Consider the following 20,351-nt stretch of genomic DNA (forward strand, 5'->3'; position numbering starts at 1 on the left):
TGTGCCGAGTAACGGAGCTGTTGCCATGAAAGGTGCAAAAACAGTAACTATAAAAACACATGGACATGACAAAAATGCACTACATTGTTGTCCTTTCATGTTGTGCTCATGGTACTAAACTTAATCCAGTGATCATTTTCAAGCACAAAACAAATGCCAAAACCTTCTGAAATACCACCATGTGATGTAGTTCACTTACATGACAAGGGTTGGATGGATGAGGCTGGTGTGAAACTATGAATTAACAAAGTGATGGAGAGAAGGAAAGGTGCTTTATTGAAGAAGAGTTGTCTTCTTGTGCTGGATCAGTTTAGTAATCATTTGAAAAATTCTGCGAAAGGAAACACTGAGACAGGGAAATACAAAGCTTGCTCTTACTCCAGGAGGACTTACTTTACAATTGCAACCTCTTGATGTCTCAATAAATAAACTATTAAGGTGTATATAAGAGAAGACTAAAACAAATGGATGATGGATGAAACCCTACATGAATTCACACCGAAGGGAGCTTTAAAATGACCTACAATAAAACAGTCATGACCTAGAATGAGAGAATACATTATTGTTAAATCTTTCAAGAAGTGCATCATAAGTAATGCTCTTGATGGCAGTGAAGAAGACCAGGTTATATGAGAAGAGGACAACAATGACAATGAAGAAAGTTCAGGTGACAATTTTTACTGATTTTAAAGTTCAGTTCGGTTTTATAAACAAAAAATTTTTTTAGTCTGGCTTTGAAATCTATTAATAAAAATGGTAAAAATGTTATTTTTTTGAAAAACTGCTTAAAAATTAAGGACATCTTGTAGTCTGTAGTGTCTTATGGCCCATAAAATATGTTATCTTCTTTTTGTTATCTGATGTGACCATAATTTTCTCATAATGCATTTGCCTTGATGTTTTGAATGGTGATATATGTGGGGGGAGATAATGGAAATTAATTAATAATTGCTTGAAATATTGGAAAAATTGATAGGAAAGAATAGTTGAAAGAAATTTGAAGGTAATTTATGACTCTGTACACAATCCCGGTTCAACTTTAACTCATACCAGTAGCAACAGATCTTCAGTATCAATATATTCAAGGTCAATTTTCATAATTTGTGTTGCACACTGCTTCAGATTAATTCCATAGTGTGTATTCTTGATTATGACAATGTCAATGCAGGTTTGCTCCTCCATTGTTCACATAAATTCTTCTTGTCTGCTCTGAACCTCTTGATGCAGGATCTCGACAGCAGGTGGACGTCTTAAATGTGCTAATAAATTATGCCTTCTGAATATCTTTTTATACCACTTTTAATGTACAGTTGAAATACACATTTTTAATGATGTTGGTATGATGGATCCAAGCATATGTCTGCATGCTACCACTTATAGGAACAAATGGGTGCAGACCCAGCAATTAATAAACTGAAGAGCGTACTTCTTATTTTGTTTCATACAGATGTATCAAAACGTTATCCTTACCACAAAACAACTTACCAATTTATCTTTGCCAGTGTTTGTAACCCATTCAGTTTACATATAGCTTACATATAAGAAAAGAAAAGAATGAAAAAAATTGTATGATTCAACACAGTTGGCATTACTATCTTAAGTATTTTGCAATATGTTTTGTAATGAGCTATAGCATCAACATCAGAGCTGTTTCTGACTGACAGCTAGTTCCCTTAAGTCTTACAAGGTATCTTTATATTGTGATTAATCCATGGCTTCTTTGTAGACTTTAGTGTGGGCTAATTTTGTGGGAAAACAGTTTTCAGATATGGTAAGCAAATTTTTAATAAAAGTGTTGTAGTTTCCATTCATGCCATCAGCACTGGATACAACACTCCAGTTCATTTCTTTGAAGAGTTTCCTAAAACAATCAATTTTTGGCTTATTGAACTCATATTTAGGAGATTTTGTATCCTGATCAGTATTAACATTCAAGAAAAGAAATTACATGTTGTCATCTGAGAAGCCTTTGAGTAGTTGGGAAGAGGTAACTAAATTGTATTATAAGGTTAGTGAGTGCAATTAATACTTACTGGAAGAGTTTTTAAGAAAATTTACCATAAAATCGAAATCAACAACTTTTTAAATTGTTAAACAGGGAATAAACTTCAAGGTGACTTATGAACACATTAAAATTATCTGCAGGTGTTTGGTATACACTTTCTATTAGGAAGTATGTATTAGAAAACTCTGGTTCTGTCGTACAGGCTTCCATGTGTTGCTCTTGCCAACATTTACAAATGTCCAGGTCTTTTTTTTTTTTTTTTTGTTTCAGAACTGAGACGCTAAACTAAATCCTGTAACAATTAAGACATCTATACCAGTATCAGACAGTGGAAAATCCAAGATGGAATGTAACAATATTGTGAAAAGGAAACTTGCTACTCACCATATAGCAGAGATACTGAGTTGCAGACAGGCGCAACAAAAAAAATTTCACTGATATAGCTCTCAGCCAGTAAGGCTGTCATCAAAATTAAATGACAAACACATACTCACATGAACGCAACTCACACACACATACCATACACATATACCAGAGTATACATGATGTTTAGAGAGATAGATTGTGGTGTCACTGCCAGACACCACACTTGCTAGGTGGTAGCCTTTAAATCGGCCGCAGTCCGTTAGTATACGTCGGACCCGCGTGTCGCCACTGTCAGTGATTGCAGACCGAGCGCCGCCACACGGCAGGTCTAGAGAGACGTCCTAGCACTCGCCCCAGTTGTACAGCAGACTTAGCCAGAGATGGATCACTGACAAATACGCTCTCATTTGCCGAGACGATAGTTAGCATAGCCTTCAGCTACTTCATTTGCTACGACCTAGCAAGGCAGTACTGCATATCCTACAAAACCACTGATGTGCCTGATTTACTTCCCGAATTCCCACACCACTACAGTCATCTCAATGGAAAAAAAGCTATAGCATCCATCACATTACATCTGAACTAACAATTGTATAGCAAGTTCGGCACTTTTTATTCTTGGTCAAATAATACTTTAATAAGAATAAGTCAGTTATATTACTGGTAAACAAGAAAACACGTTTACAAAAATTTGGCCTATATGCAACTGCTTGTAAACAAACTACTTCTGCAAAGTTCCTGAATTAGGCAGCTTAAAATTTACACTATGTTCTGAAAATATGAACTGAATAATGAAGGGATATGCTCTACTTAAATTGCTGAGAAAAAAAAGAACATTAAAGAAGAGTGTCTAAAGTTACTGCACCAAAATGTAGACAAAAACATAACTACAAGCCGACTTAAAGATCTTTTCATTTTTGCTGTTGTAATACATCAAGAAAAGTAAATCATTTAAAAGAAAGCTTATAAAACACCAATAAATGTATTTATGAGTAGTCTGTGCTAAATTTTTATTACAGTCTAAATAACTTATCTTTAAAAGAGTGCAATACTGACTTGACTCACCTGGCACAGGGCTGCCAATGGGGCTAAGAATGGACTATTTTACATCATGCATAGAGGAGTTTAACAATAATTCTTCCCACACTCCATATGTGAATGGAACGGGAAGAAACCATAATAACCGACACAATTGGGAGTAACCTTTGCTATACACTTCACAGTAATTTGCAGAGTATTGATGTAGGTGTAGAATGGAAATTAACTTGATTCCTTTACTGGCTGGGTGGGCACTATTTACAAATGCCCTGGCCTGTCATGTCCTCAGGTAGTCAACATGTCATAATGCTGAAATTATATCCTTTACTTCAGTAACACCATTGGTTGCCAAACGGGTGGTTGTACCAACCTACTCGTGCTGGACATGGTAGTATATAAGATATGTTCAAAAAATTCCAGACTGTTCGTAATTTTTGGAGCAAAATGCAGTTGGCATCCCTGCATATGCCTGTGTGTAGCTGCTGGACGTTTCATTGTTGTATGGGTGTTAGTTATTGTGCTTTATTGTGTAGAACACTGTGTCACACAGTCTGCGAATTTCAAGATGACATGAGTTAGAGAAGCAATGCGCCTGTGTTAAATTTTGTGTGAAACTTATGAAAACTGTTACAGAGGCACATCAAATGATGCAAGAAGCCTACGGTGCTGAGTGCTAAGCCATACTCAGTATTACGAATGGGTCACATCTTTAAAAATGGCTGGATGGGAGTTAAAGATGACGCTCATTCAGAACGCCCTTCGATGACTACCAATTGTACTCATGTCAGGAACATCAACAAAATTGTGCATACCAATCAAAGACTGACTGTCTCAGAGATTGCAGAAGAATGTAACATTTCAGTTGGATCATATCACGAAATCCTAATACAGCATCTTGGAATGCATTGTTTTACTGCCAGGTTTGTCCCATGGCTCATGAGTCAAGACCAGAAAGACCTACGCCTCGCAGTCTGTGAAGAGCTTTTGGATCACACAAATGAGAATGAGATGTTCCTTAACATAGTCATAACTCATGTTGAGATGTGTGTCTATGGTTATGATGTTGAGACCAGGGTTCAGTCTTCACAATGGGTCGTGAAAGGTTCTCCGTGACCAAAAATAGCATGTCAGGTCATATCAGATGTCAAAGCCCTGCTGATAGTTTCCTGTGACTGAAGGTTTAGTTTATCATGAATTCGTGCGACAGGGGAAAACTGTTAATCAATGGTACTATTGGGTTGCGTTGCAATGCCTGCGAGAAAATGTGAGAAGGAAACATTCTGAAATGTGGTGTGACACAATTCGTGGCTCTTGCATCATGATAACGCAACTGCACATTCATCCCTGTTGGTGTGTGACCATTGCACAAAGAACAAAATCACTGTGCTGCCTCATCCTCCGTTCTCTTGAGACCTGGCTCCTGTGGACTTTTTTTTATTTCCAAAGCTGAAAACCCCATTGGAAGGACAAAGGTTTACAATGATATATGAGATGAAAGAAAATTTGCAGACGATGCTTCACACACTCCACCAGGAGGTGTACCAAGACTGCTTCCGGAAGTGGGAACGATGTTGGGAGCAGTGTACCAGTTGTGAGGAGAGTATTTCAAAGGAGACCATGCACAATAAGTAAAAGATAAGCATAGAAAAATTCTGTGGACAAAGTTCCAGAATTTTTTGAATAGACCTCATAATTCTGAAATATCTGCTTGTTGCAATCTGTGGAGGTTAAGCAATCATCAGGTGGTGACCTGCAAGAGCTTGAAATTTGTCATTACAGTAAATATCACAACAGCTTTTGGTGGTTCCATGTGCCATACTTTAAAAACTGGGATAAACTCATCAACTTTGATCAAAAGTAAGGGTTCTGCTCATTAACATTTGATTGCATGGTTAATAAGGGGTACCACCTGGAAGTTCTACACCATTTTCATGAAGTAATCTGAAGAAAATTTCCCCGTTAGTGACAGAACAATTCATGGTAGTTGCACCACAATTTGATACTAAATCATGAAATTTTGGCTAAAAACAAAACCATAAAACAACTGACATGACCACCTGTGATTTCCTAATACTACTAAAGCTGAAAAGAACCATGAAAGTATGACATTTTTCCAATCTTGATGAGATGTGGAAATTATATATAGAGAGTCTTCTTTGTACCATTTATTTTAGTCTTATATAAGGGGTTTAAGTTGGCTGTTTGGCAACATTTTACATAAAATTTCCAAATTTAATCACCCATGTGACCGATTATAAGTTGATTATGGTGACAAAGACTATTGGAGAGATAATGGCAAGACCACTCAAGGAGCTAAATCACATTCTTAAAATTGTATTCCTAAAGTGTTCCAAAAGTATTATTTACCATTGGGAGTATATTGAAAAGAAAAAATAAATATTGATGGATGAATAAAGTGTTTTATGAAATATGAGAATTGCAGTAATATTTGGATCAACTTTGATGTTTCCATTTGTTATTTTCACGTATTTCTCTTTGTGCTATATTTGGATAATATAACTTGAAAATTCACCCCTTTGAGGCAACTTAGAAAATTAAATTTCTTTTTCAGGAAATCCCAGTTGCAGCTGCTAAAGTAGCTGAAGTGTCACTGCTTGCTGGAAGTACACAAGATGCCGAAAATACACTACTGCAAAATGGACTGATATACAGAGCTATTATGATGAATATTGATTTTTATAATTGGACAAGGTATATTATGTGTATAATTGTGATACCTGTTAGAATCAAAATATTAATGGGTGTAAAATATGGTAATGTTACATCTTACACAAAAAACTAAAATAATATATAATTAATAAGAACTTATATACAATTAATGATTCATATCCTTTATTTACCGTTGACCACCTGTGGTGGAATAGTCATTTTACATTGATAGCATGCTACATTTTCCTTCAATAGTACCTTAAAAACTAAATTAGGTTTACATATTCCAAATAGAACTAGAAATGACAGGAGTAACAATAAAATAATTAATAAATTCACTCAGCCATGTCACATAATAAAAACTTAAAAATTAATGTTAGTTGATTTTATATTCTTAAATTCCAGTATATCATAAACAGGATTAGTAAGTAGCCATTTTAATACTTTGCCTCTGAAGCTAGTTATGTGGACTGACCAAACAGAAAATTGAAGTTTATGAAATGTTCTTAAGTTATTAATTGGATGGGAATTCTCCATTTTTGCCAGCCTGTGCCTAGGTATATCTAATTTTATTTTGCATCTAGTGTTATGATGGTGTATGTTTTCCCTCATTTTGAAATCTGCTATATTGTTTTTTCACATACAGTGATGAGACATGTATATAGCGGTTAATGACTGTTAATATTTTGAGCTATATGAATAGTAGCTGAACGTGCTCTGATCTGCCAGCATTGCTCGTTGCCTTTACCGTGTTCTTTTGAATTTTTAGAATTTCACTGATGTGAGGAGAAAGTCTCCCTATCAGCAGTCTATACATTATATGTGACTGAAAGAGTCCAAAATAAATAACTCTTAAGCATTCTTTTGTTATAAAGCCTCTCAGTTTCTACTTTAAATAAGTAACTCGAAATAATTTTGTACAGGCGTGGTTGATTTGGAGAAAATAGAACCACCTGTATGAGTATCAAGAGCTCAGATGGAAAACCAGTCCTAAGCAAAGAAGGGAAAGCAGAAAAGTGGAAAGAGTATATAGAGGGTCTACATAAGGGCGATACACTTGAGGGCAATATTATGGAAATGGAAGAGGATATAGATGAAGATGAAATGGGAGATATGATACCACATGAAGAATGTTAGCACTATTGACCACATTCTGACCATTAGTGAAGTGATAAGCAGAGCAAATGAATACCAACAGCCTGTCTGCATTGCCTTTGTTGATTTTGGAAAGGTGTTTGACTCCATTAGCAATATGGCTGTCCTCCAAGCTTTGAGTGAGCAAGGAGTGGGAGCAGCATACATTGAAGTGCTCATCAATATCTATGAAACTTCTTCAGCTTATGTTAATATCGGTGAATCAGCTCAAGAATTCCACATCATGAAGGGCATCAAGCAAGGAGAATCCACCTCCCCAAAACTATTCTCGACTGTACTGGAAATGGCTATGTCAAAGCTGAGCTGGTAAGGTAAGGTAATTAGAATTAATGGAAGAAGGCTTACCAACTTGAGATTTGCTGATGATATTGCCTTACTGGCTAATGACTTCGCAGAGCTCCAAAACTTAGTTACAAATCTTGCATTGGAATGTCAGTTGGTTGGCTTGAACTTGAACCTTTTCAAAACAAAAGTAATGTCCAAAAAATGTGTACCAGCTGGAAATGTGAAAGTCAAGGACAGTCCATTAGAAGAGGCCATTGAATATATCTACTTTGGCCAGATTATAAATACAAAGGGAGATGTAAGGCCAGAAATCTACAACTTGGCTGGTAAGCATTTGGGAAGAATTCAACAGTATTCAGATCAAAAATACCAGTAACTCTGTAGAAAACAGTATTTGATCAATGCATTCTTCCTGTGCTGACATATGGTTGCAAGTCATGGACACTGAACTCATTTACAAAAGAGAAGCTTAGGACAGCACAGAGAGACATGGAAAGATCAGTGTTGGGCTATACAAGAAAGGGTAGGAAAAGGGCAGATGACATCCCGTATGTGATGAAGGTTAAGGACATCGTAGAGACAATAGGCTCCTTGAAATGCCCATGGCCTGGCCATGTCGCAAGAAGAAAAGGTAGTAGATGGACAACGCTAGTACTTGGAGTGGAGTCCGAGAGAGCATCGGGGGCTGAGAGGAAGACCACTGGACAGATGGGACAATGATATCAAGAAGATCGCTGTTAGCACCTGGCAGAGAACTGCCCAAGACTGTTCCACTTGGAGAGGACTGCTGAAAGCCTATCTGAATCCATGACTTGAAGAGGCCACCTCATTTAATGACTGAGTTGGCTAATGAAGATGATGATGATGATGATGATGATGATGATGAAGAATTTGACAGAGCACTAAAAGACCTAAATTGAAACAAGGCCCCAGAGTAGGCAACATTCTATTAGAACAACTGATAGCCTTCCAGCCATGACAAAACTCTTCCATCTGGTGAGCAAGATGTGCAAGACAGGCAAAATAACCTAGGACTTCAAGAAGAATATAATAACTCCAATCCCAAAGAAAGCAGGTGCTGGCAGGTGTGAAAATTACTGAACTGTCAGTTTAATAAGTCATGCTTGCAAAATACTAATACAAATTCTTTACAGATGAATGGAAAAACTGTTAGAAGCCGACCTCGGGGAAGATCAGTTTGGATTCTGTAGAAATGTTGGAACATGTGAGGCAACACTGATTCTACGACTTATCTTAGGAGATGGCAAACTTACATTTCTAGCATTTGTAGACTTAGAGAAAGCTTTTGCCAATGTTAATTGGAATAGTCTCCTTCAAATTCTGAAGGTGGCAGGGGTAAAATACAGGGAGCGAAAGGCTATTTACAATTTGTACAGAAACCAGATTGTAGTTATAAGAGTCAAGGAGCACTGAAGGGAAGAAGTGGTTGAGAAGGGAGTGAGACAGTTATTCAGTCTGTATACTGAGCAAGCAGTAAAGGAAACAAAAGAAAAATATGGAGTAGGAATTAAAATCCACGGAGAAGAAATAAAAATTTTGAGGTTTGCTGACAACATTGTAATTCTGTCAGAGACAGCAAAGGACCTGGAAGAGCAGTTGAATGGAATGGACAGTGTCTTGAAAGAAGGATATAAGATGAACATCAACAAATTCAAAATGAGGATAATGGACTTTAGTCAAATTAAATCAGGTGATGCTGAGGGAATCAGATTAGGAAATGAGACACTTAAAGTAGTAAATGAGTTTTGCTATTTGGAAAGCAAAATAACTGCTGACTGTTGAAGTAGGGAGGATATAAAATGTAGACTGGTTGTTAACATTGATTATAGATTTAAGTGTAAGGAAGTCTTTTCTAAAAGTATTTGTATGAAGCATAGCCGTGTATGGAAGTGAAACATGTGCAATAAATAGTTTAGACAGGAAGGGAATAGAAGCTTTTGAAATGTGATGCTACAGAAGAATGCTGAAGATTAGATGGGTAGATCACATAACTAATGAGGAGGAACTAAATAGAATTGGGGTGAAGACAAATTTGTGGCACAACTTGACTAGAAGAAGGGATTGGTTGGTAGGACACATTCTGACACATCAGGGGATCACCAATTTAGTATTGGAGGGATGCGTGGGGGGGGGGGGGGGGGGGGAGGGGGGGGAGGGGGGGGGGAGGGGGGTAAAAATCATAGTGGGAGACCAAGAGCTAAAAACACTAATCAGATTCAGAAGGATCTAGGTTACAGTAGTTACTTGGAGATGAATTGGCTTGCACAGAGTAGCATGGAGAGCTGCATCAAACCAGTCTCTGGACTGAAGACTACAACAACAACAACAACAACATTGGTTGGTTGATGTGTTTTGCTGCAGTTAACTTAGAGTCTATGTGAATTCCTAGAATTTTAACTGCTTTCACCTCTTCCTCTTTCGACAGTCCTAGCATAATTTGCTTGTTTTTATTGGGGCTACAATACAGAGTATTTCATGAGAAACAATTTAGTACTGCTTCCATGCCATCTTGCAGAACTAATGTGTTCTCATGTTGAGCTAGCAAAGTTGTGTCATCAACGCAACAAATAACAAACTTGGGAACACAGTGGGTAAATCGTTGGCCGTAATTGTAAAAAAGAATGGCACAATGACAGAACCTTGTGGGACCTCCATTTAACTTCTTGCAATTGTGAGTGCCTTTTTCTCACATAGACAAACTGTTTCCTATGTTTTAGATAATATATAATTACTGCCATTGCAGAGTTTGTACACCATAGAATTTGAGTTTAACAAGTAACATATCATGAGAATATTTTGGGTTAAATTTTTTATCATAACAGAAACTAATATAAATGGCTACTTTTGTTGTGCCTGTATTTTATTTATGAAAGGAGTATGAAATAACCATAACTCTTACACCTGATCTGTTTTCTGACATTAGTCTTGTCAGTAGGCAAGATTTCATTGGTTCATGAAATTAATTTGCACAAACAACTGATGGATATACTTAATTTTTTTCCCAAGTTATTGATGTATGTGAAACCATCACTACATATAATGCTGCCCTCTTTGCTTAGCCATTTTCTCTCTTATTATTTTTCTTGTTTATAACTTAGTTATTTACATGTTCCATTAATAATAATCTTGACCTACTGATATGAAATGGCATGAGTCACGTTTTCACACACACGCGCGCGCGCGCACACACACACACACACACACACACACACACACACACACACACACACACAATGTAATAAACACTCAGAATTTCTTCTGTGGAGTTGAAGCAGCTGTCAAGCATATGTGGTTTCATTTTATGTTTGAAGCTGACTGTGTTATGTATTAAGTTCCTTACATCACTACGTAGATGGTCAAAGATGTTTATGGCTAAATACCTAATTCCTTTCTGTGCCACATGAAGGGGGTGTGTGGTGTGTAGTGGAAGTTGTTTCTCCTTCTAGTACATATGAATGCTCATTTTTAAAACTGTTATTGATTGTTGTCAATTAACTTCATAAGGGAGAAAATGTACTTTGAGGATGTTGACAGTATCCCCAATTGCTTAAAGAACTGCCTACAAGAGGTTCTTTAGTGGACCCCACATATTGTCCTTATTACTTGCATCTTTACAACTAACACTTACCCCAGAATATGATGCAATAAAATGTTAGTGAATGAAAACAGGAAAAAGTAAATCAAAGTTTTGTCAGTTTCATACCCATGGTGTGATATCACCTGTAATACAAAAGTTTTGCAGAGAACAGGTTTAAGATATGAAACATGTAACTTCCAGTTTAGGTTCTTATCAATATAAACACCTAAGAACCTTGAATGTTCTGTTCCGTTTATTGATTTACCCTCATGCATTCTTTCTAATGGCATGGTCAGGCCTGTGTAGTACAGAATTGCATGTGTTTGTTTTGAGGTAATAATGTGGGAAAGCTACCCTAGAATGCCTAATTTTGGGAATGGGGATGATAAAATGGTGACATGTAATCATAACTCTGTAAAGTCTGGAGCAATTTCAACAAAACTTGCTCTGTGTTTGATTTACTATCTGGAAAAATATTCATGGTGTTTCATAAAGATGCATCTGATTTCACAGTACTATATCTTCTACTTGAATAAAGGTTGAAACTTAGGGGGAATTTCAACTTTTGCATTTGACTAAAAAGTTTTTATTTCTAACGGACCATCCAGTTTTACAAGGGTATAACTTTTACATGTAGGCACATACAAGACTGAGGTACTTCTTACAATTAAATTTAAGATCAAAGTTTTCATTTACTACTTGCCAATGTTCAATGTGCTCCCCCACCAGATGCAGGACAAGCATCGAGACAACATTCATATTGTTTCAAGTGTGTCTGTAGCTACAGCATTCACTGCTGGTATTATGCAACATCACAGTCTGTGGGGAGGCACATAGACGAAGTCCTTAACAACCCTGTAACAGAAAAAAAGAGATACTATGAGATCAGATGACCTTTGAGGCAGGAGTAGAGGAGTAGGGTGTGGATAGCAAGGAGTTGACATGTTCATGTAACTGGAAATGAGTGATATTCATGTTGAATCTCGAGCTTTGGAGTTGCTGTACTAATTAATTAGTTAGCTATTTGAATGTTTCATGGATCATAATTGTATCCTGTCACTATTATATGGAATGAGTCAGTTTTACAGTTATAGAACATCTTCTCAGTGCACAATATGCCAACATGCTGATCACTTATATGATTGATTAAGGCCTTTTTCCTTGTTACATGCATACAGGGATATCTCAAGCACATATGATTTTAGGTTGTGTTTGCTTGCTATGTGTTCACAGTTACACAGTGTTACAGTTCTGATGATATTTCACACATAGAAATTTGACTGGAATAAAGGTGGTAGAACAGTTTTCAAAAATTGAGAATATTATAGTGGTGTACACATAAAAAGGCAAATGATGGGCTGATACGCCATGGTAAGCAGGCCTGTATCTAGCGGGGAGCAAACCGGGGTATCTTCCCTGGGCAGCAATTTCAGGAGGCACCAAATTCATATCCTTGAAGAAAAAAACCTTGTTTCATAAAGTGCCTATCATCCAGCACATGTTGCTCCTTCAATTAGTCATGTGATTTTGACACAAATCCCAGTTGGTTTTTGAACCTTTTTTGAATACATTCTAAGTTGATTTCTGAATGAGTCATAAGTTGATTTTTGTACGCATGTGTAGTGTACGTGATGTCTCTGCCAGGGGGATCCCCATTGCATCTAGAAATAAAAACCTTTCCCACAGACAAAAGGGGATGGGGCTATACGAACTGAGCTGAATAAACCCAAATGGGTGAATGCCAATTGCTGTTTGTTTATATGGTTGATTGGGTGAGCGAATGATCAGCATTGCTATAATTACTAGTGGAATTCGTAGAGTCAGATTACCAGAGTGGAAATAAGTGACTAACAGGATAACATTCAAGAAAGATTATATATTATCTTTGTGGTGTATCCAAGAAAATGAAATTTGTACAGAAAATTTTTGCCAGATCGCTACACTACTAGTTGTACAGTCCCAGGTTAGCAGCAACTTTAAGTTCTATTCTAGGAATAGTGTGGAAAACGCATCATATGAACACATAATAATGCCTAACTGGAGAATAAATGTGGGATAACTGAACCTGTGATTCTGGCAGAGTTAGTGAAGTCAACCAGAGAATAAGTTTTGACAATGGCAGGAATAGTTACAGAATTAGTGATGACAAGATTGATTGTTAGAACAAGGAAGGAGAAAAAACAGGGACATCACACAAATTTATATAAAAATTTCATAATACTAATTTTTGATCTCAAGCTTATGAAACTGGAGTGTATGAATGAAATGTGAAACTTTTTGCTTGTAGTAGGCCTAGTAGGCATTCAATATTGGTATTTTGTGAATTATGTTCTGTCGTGTTATTTATGTAAATGAGGTACGTAAAAATAACCATTTGTGCCAAAACAGTCTTGTTTACTTGGTGTGTGTTACAATTGCTGCAATATTTGGAATGCCTGTTTCATTTTATCTATCAGACAGTAACAAAATAGACGTAATCAAATTGAGAAAGCACACCAGTCTTGGGTCTATTTGTATTAACAGCTTTTACACTGTTAGACAACAACGTTTTGATTTTTTGTGTAGCAAAATATTTGATGAAGTTTGAGGTGATAGATTGTTTTCCAGGAAGGAAAGCATGCCATGTAAAGCTGTAGCAAGATTAGAGAGAAAAAAATGCTGGGCCTAAGGATTGAAGAAATGTGTACTGTCTTGCTTGTCTCTTATCTAAAAGAGAAAGGTATTGGCTAATAGCCAATAATGATTGCAAATTTTCTTAAGAGTTCTTATACTCCTGGTCACATATAATCCCACCAAGTATTAATTGTGAGTCCTTTTTCAAGTGGGATAGGATGTCAAACCAGCCAACTGGGACCAGGAGAGGCACCACTGAACATTTTAATTTCCAGTGTCCTGAACATAAGTTTGACAGCTTCCGTTACAAAATATACACATTTTAATTTCATAGAGTGAAATAAAGTGATGTGTGATAGAAGAATACTGTGTTGAGAGGCATAGTACTACACTTTGACACACTTAATAACAAATAATACGCCATACATTTCCTTTAACATATTAATCTTTGGTGTCCTATCTCAAATGCTCAGTGGGAGGGGGTGTCATTATCAAGTTTTTGCCCCAGTTTGGAAATATTGTAGATCCAGGGCTGGTGGGAAGGGGCAGTGTGCTGCATGACACTCCAGATAATTGTATAATTCTGCTGCATCTGTCAATTACATACACTTTAGGATGCAAATAAAATGCTTAATGCTGATTTTTGTGTTAGTTTAGGTATTATAATGGCACTTACCCTCTGTAATGTTCAGTATAGGTATCATGAAGCAAAAATGAGAAGTTTATGTAAAGAAACAACAGCTGTAGTGTTTTCTGTGGAGAGCCAATACAGAAACAATGTCTCAGTATGGTGTTTACCCCTGTGTCACCAGTTACAAAGGTAGGCAATGGTTGAAGTGTAGATTAGAGACAGAAAGCACACTGGTGACACCATACAGTATTCTCTCTCTCTCTCTCTCTCTCTCTCTCTCCCTCTCTCTCTCTCTCCCTCCCTCCCTCTCCCTCTCTCTCCCCCTCTCTCATTTTCACACACACACACACACCTACACCTGCCTTCTTACTTTCAAACCACGGTAGTGTTGCCATCCATGATATTCGAGGTTAGTGGGTTGAATGTTAACCCTAGGATCCATGAGTGTTTGGATTAACATTAATGCATGAAGGGGTCCCCAGAAGCTCCCATTGAAATTTCTATAAATATCATAATTTTTATCCTTCTTACATTTATTGTGAAAACATACTTTTATAAATAAGTGAATGCACTCTTGTAAAACATATCTGTAGTTAGTTTAAATTTGGAAAACATTAAAGAAAAGGTTTGGACATTAATTTCAGAGGAGTAAGTTTCGACTGATGACCATAGATGTTAAGTCCCATAGTGCTCAGAGCCATTTGAACCATTTGAGTAAGTTTCAGTTTAATCTTTATTAATTTTATTATTTTGGCATATAATAAATTATTTTAGCATTTATATAAACTAGGAATTGCACATTGGTGAGGTACAATGCAAATCAATATGCATAAAGCATCCAAATACAGAATAGAAAGAAAGAAAGTGGCAAAGTTGCACATTACATAGACACAACAAAAATTAAGCTACTCGGCATTTTATCCTAATAAAGATTAGATGGCCAGTCACAAAAGTCTACACGTTACTGAAAACATTCTCCACAGACAAGCACACTACGTTCATTGCATATGTTCTTGGAACATTTTGAACAACACTGAGCAGTTTTCTTTGGCAGTTCACATGAACACAAAAACCATTTTCTGGGTATTTTTCTTTTCTGGATGATATCTGTTTCTTGGCCACATCTTCTCAATGCTTGTAAGATATTTCTTTGCAAATCTGGAGTTATGCTCCACACACCATATGTGGATGAATAAGCCCTAGGCCCAAATCTTTCAAGAAAATCCTCCTTTTATGTGATTTTACATTATACTCTGGGCATTGATTCATTAATAAATAGAAAGCATTTATAGCTGCAACATCCATTACATTAGCCCATAAAACAAATGACCCTCTCCTTGTCTGTCTTTTACAAGTGTAAGCATACACCTTTTGGCCAAGAGAATCAACGCCTGATTTTGTTTTGTTATAAAATAGAATCATATTTTGTTTTTTCTTTCTGTGAGTCTCATCACCTGTGACATCGTGATGCGTGGAACTTAGTAACACCACACTGTAATTCTTCTTTGATATACAACTCACAATAGTCATATCATCTCTGAATCCAAATGTTGAAGATAGAACCTCTTGTACCTTACATTGTTTGTTTCAGGTGGAATTTGTGTTTTGTTATGGCAAAGAGTACCAACTGCTGCAATTTCATCCTTCAATAAATCTTGAAACAGGGATACATTGGGAAAGTAGTTGTCCATCATGATATTGGTTGAGCTTACTCTAAGCGTCTTTACCACATGAGGTGCAACATTAGCTTGATGAGGACGATCTGGGTTTTGTCTTGAGTACACTAGCCCATCTATAGTGCATGATCTCAAGGAGTTGCAGAGCCAGAATGTCTTTATTCCATATTTTCCTGGCTTGCTTGGGATAAATTGTAAAAATCTGCAACACTGTCTGAAAGACACTAGCTGCTCATCTGTTGTGGAGTTCTCTCCTGGTTGAAATCTTTGTCTGCAGTTGTTTGTGAATAGTTCCTGCACATTGTGGAAATCTGTTATATTATTGTCTTGACTCCTAGCTTGTCAGGTGCACCTATCTTTGAACATTATGGCTCTCCTCTTTCTTCAGAGTTGTTCACAGAAGAATTTGCCATATAAACAGGGTTACCAGTAGAGCTGTGAAACAATTCTCTTATAGAAACATCCCAGCTTTTGTAACTGTCAGCTAATAGGAGAAGAGAGATGTATTCTCTACTACAACTGTGGAAAGAACCGCACATAGCAGCAGAGAGCATTTCGTCATCAGTGGGAGGAGCATGCACACATGTCCATAGGGTAGGAGGGCTGATAGACAAGAGAGTGATCCGCTACTGTGGGCACTGGCTTGCTGGCCAACCCGCACACCCCACGTGACTGATTCTGCTCCCTCATTGGTTGGCTTTGAACTTTCTGAAAGTGTTACTTCCTCAGCAGCCCCATGGATAGTGTCCTTAGCTCAACAGAACCGAGCATGGGATCCATCCCCATTGCTGTGGGGCTGCTTATGTAACCTACATCTCACCACTGAGGCACATTGGTAATTGCAAGAATGTATTGCAAAATTTGAAAAAGAAAATAATTATCTTTTGTACCCTAAACACCACTTTGGGCTGCACAATTCCCTCCCCATTCCATGAGAGCCAGATATGGGTTCTTAATCGATTCATGTCAAGTTTGATAACCAACAAAAATATAGCTGTTGAAGTGGCTGTCCAGAAGTTTGTCGACATTTAATGTTTTAGGAAAAGGGCTTATCCTAATGGAGGATATAAATTAAAAGTTAATAACATACTAGGGGGATTGGGTACAAAGTTTCAGTATTGTAATAAATCTTGTTCACAAGTATTATTTCTTGAACAATCTTGCTTAACAATTTTGCTTGAATGTTACTTCCCAAATTTGTGACATTGTCAAAGATGGTGCAGTGGACGGTTGTCAACCGGGTATGGCTGGGAGCATGGTAGCAACAGACAGCTGGGCTGTAGCTGAGCCATCGCAAAGTTATGCAGGCACCATGATAAGGTCCTGGTATCAAGGCTGACGTGCAGCAAGTGGATTGGCTACCAGCAAATGCAGCACTCATGGATGGGTGTTGCATCAGTGGGGGTGTGAGTAGTTTGCAATTTATGGAAAAAGGGAGGTAGAAGGGTAATAATGACTAACACTAGAAATACAGTAATTTGCTGTTAAATGCAGGATTACAAAAGAAATTAATAAAATAAACTTTACATAACTCATAATAGTTAGTAAATACTTGAGATTTAAAGTTAACAAATGAAGGTAGTTTGTCCTTTGCAAATCTGGTCTTATTCGACCTGTAGAAGAAATGGAAACAGAGTTCATATCTTAACCCGAAGGAGGACTGTGCCAATGAAGTGACATTGTTAATATCAATATTCACCGACCTGTGGTGCTGGTTTATGTGATTTACCATAGCCATATTTATATAAAATCTGTACAATAAAGCCAATGTCAAGTAGAGATAAAGGCACTTATGTAACACTCAGGATGACCACTCGATTGTAATAATTGTGAGTGTGCAATTCAGCAAGGTGTGCAGATCACAATCAAGAGAAATTTGGAGAAATTTGTCCATGCTCCTTTTCTAGCAATTAATGATGGACTCAAAGAGGTGACTCTGTAGTGTGTTAGATAATGTCAGAGAATTATGTAGGGGGACTGGCAGTTCAGGTGGATACAACATTATGGGCCTAAGGTTAACATTAAGGGTGTAAACTAAATGTGCTAAAAGTTTAACAGTATGTGAATAATCCACTGTAATCCATTAGACGGAGATAATTACCATAAACCAAATATAAATTAAATGTGTCTGAATGCAAATTTGTGTCTCGGGTTGGACACAAAAGCCATCCATAATTTGTGGAATGAAAGTCCCTTTATGGGAACAGTAATGCATTACAATATTAAGTGCAAGAAGGCATTTCCCTTAGATATTACTTAGAAATAAAGCAAGTTGCTATACCATGGACTAACTACATTTATTAATTCCCAAAGGCTCATGTTGAGCGATATCTGACTGCATTGAAATATTCACCCATACTGACATAATAAAATTAAAACACATCTTCAAATGGCGGTCAAGCTCAGAGAGAAGGGGTACACTGTCAGGTGAAATACATCAACATATTACATGAAATATAACACTCTAAGGCAGAACTCCAGTCCTTAAATTAGCAAAACGTATATATCCTTAAACAAAACTTGTAAATGGCAGCGGAGCAGGAGGAGATGAGGTATTGGTTTAGTCCTTATGTGCAGTATTGCACATTCTGACTCTTGATCAGCATAATGTACATGAAAGCACTGAGCAGTGTGTGTCTAACAGCTTGTCTCACAGTCTGTTATGTTTGCATACTTCAATATTATTCTCATGGTGTAGAATCAAAGGCATGATTTTTCTTTACGTATTCCTAGCAACTTCTGACTCTCTCAAATGTATTAATTATTGCGTGATATATTCATCGTTGTTTGGTATCTGTGCGTGTTTTTATTCCTTGCATCTATGTTCTTTCTTGTATATTCTTTGCTGCCAAGTTATCATTGATTGCCAACTCCTTAGTGGTTTTTGACTTACTTCCAGTATCAAATCAGTTATAGAGCCATATTAAAGGTTCTTGTAGACGGTGAGTGCTGATTCTCCAGCAATAACTTACCTTGATGCGTTCAGGTTGCTTGTCGGCTTGCTACATTGTAAACAAATTTCTTATAGCCTAAGGTATTTGTTTCAAGACATTGTGTGTAGCATCTGGTATATGGAATAAAATTAATTCAAATTAAATTGGTTGTTTGTATCAGATATATTGTTCACAGGTGTGTAGATAGTTATGTACGATGACATTACTGTGGTTTGCCTATGTAGAGGGATGAAATGTCATTTTTATTCAAAAATTTCTAAGTTCATTATGTATGCTGTTGAGGACTGCAGTGAGGCTACGCTTGATGTTGTGATTCTGCTCCTCAGTGCTTATCAGAAATGCTATGCGAGGCTCAGCAGGTCGAATGTCCTTCTGGTGGCTAGAGCATCACTTCTGGAGCATAAGCATAAGTGCATATAATGTGAGCAAAATACATTCAGTGGTCTGTTATTTATTTACACAGTAGAGATATCAGTATTGATCTGTGGTATGCCGAGATTTTGTTTAATTCTGTCTGCAAAGCATTAAGTTCCTCAAGGAAAATGAAATGCAAGTAAAAATGACAGTTTAATGAACTGGTTATGCATAGTTCCTTTAGAGGTTTAGGTTCTCCCATTTCAAGTATAGCTATTAACCAATGACAAATTTTATCTCATTAGGTGAAAAATTACTGTATATTGTCAATAATAAATATCATTCACATCATGCTACAAAGTAAGATTTCCTGATTTTGCATTTCCAGTAGAAATCATTGCTTGGACTACAGTCTGTGTTAGACATTGATCTGCCTGGTGAGCTCAGATTATACTGTTGTGTATTGTACTACCCCTCTCTCACTCAATGAGAACTTCCATGAAAATGCATGCTGCAGCGGTGCCTGCTAAAACCTGAACCTCCGTTACTCGTATTGGCTACAGTGACAGGTAGGACGGCCAAATCTGCTGGCAATCAGTAACTGAACAGGGGTGGAATAATTCTGTTTATTCAAGGTTATTCACATTAATATCCTGAGTTTCCAGTCACACAATGCACTTAAATTGCATGTGAGGTCTCCAGTATGCCTATTTTTTTCCTCTGGGAGAGACTCAAATATTGGCTTGCTATGCAAGGAATCTACCAAATTACCTGGGCGAGCACTGTACCTTCCAAAATTTGTTTTATTCAAGCCATTAGGCGAATGCATAACTATTCATGCAACGAGTGGATTTAATTTACAATTTCCTGTTTCAAAATATCATTGTTAAAGTACATTACAACCTACAAACTTGGTGAGAAGAATTAATCTTTCGATGTTTGTTAAGTTAACCTTAGGCATGTGGGTGCGTTCTTGCACAGGCAGCTCTCCAACATGTCAAGCATT

The 20,351-nt window shown here is 37.1% G+C and overlaps 1 protein-coding gene across 1 annotated transcript in view; it reads left to right on the forward strand.

The window, feature by feature from the left end:
• Positions 1–20,351, forward strand: part of LOC124777183 (intraflagellar transport protein 80 homolog) — a 430,351-nt gene that overhangs the window by 340,482 nt on the left and 69,518 nt on the right. Inside the window, exon 14 of the mRNA XM_047252496.1 lies at positions 5,982–6,121. Within this exon, the coding sequence (XP_047108452.1) occupies positions 5,982–6,121 (140 nt within the window). The remainder of the gene's footprint in view (positions 1–5,981; positions 6,122–20,351) is intronic.

The sequence above is a fragment of the Schistocerca piceifrons genome, chromosome 2 (genome assembly GCF_021461385.2).
Source record: "Schistocerca piceifrons isolate TAMUIC-IGC-003096 chromosome 2, iqSchPice1.1, whole genome shotgun sequence".
Lineage (NCBI taxonomy): Eukaryota > Metazoa > Arthropoda > Insecta > Orthoptera > Acrididae > Schistocerca > Schistocerca piceifrons.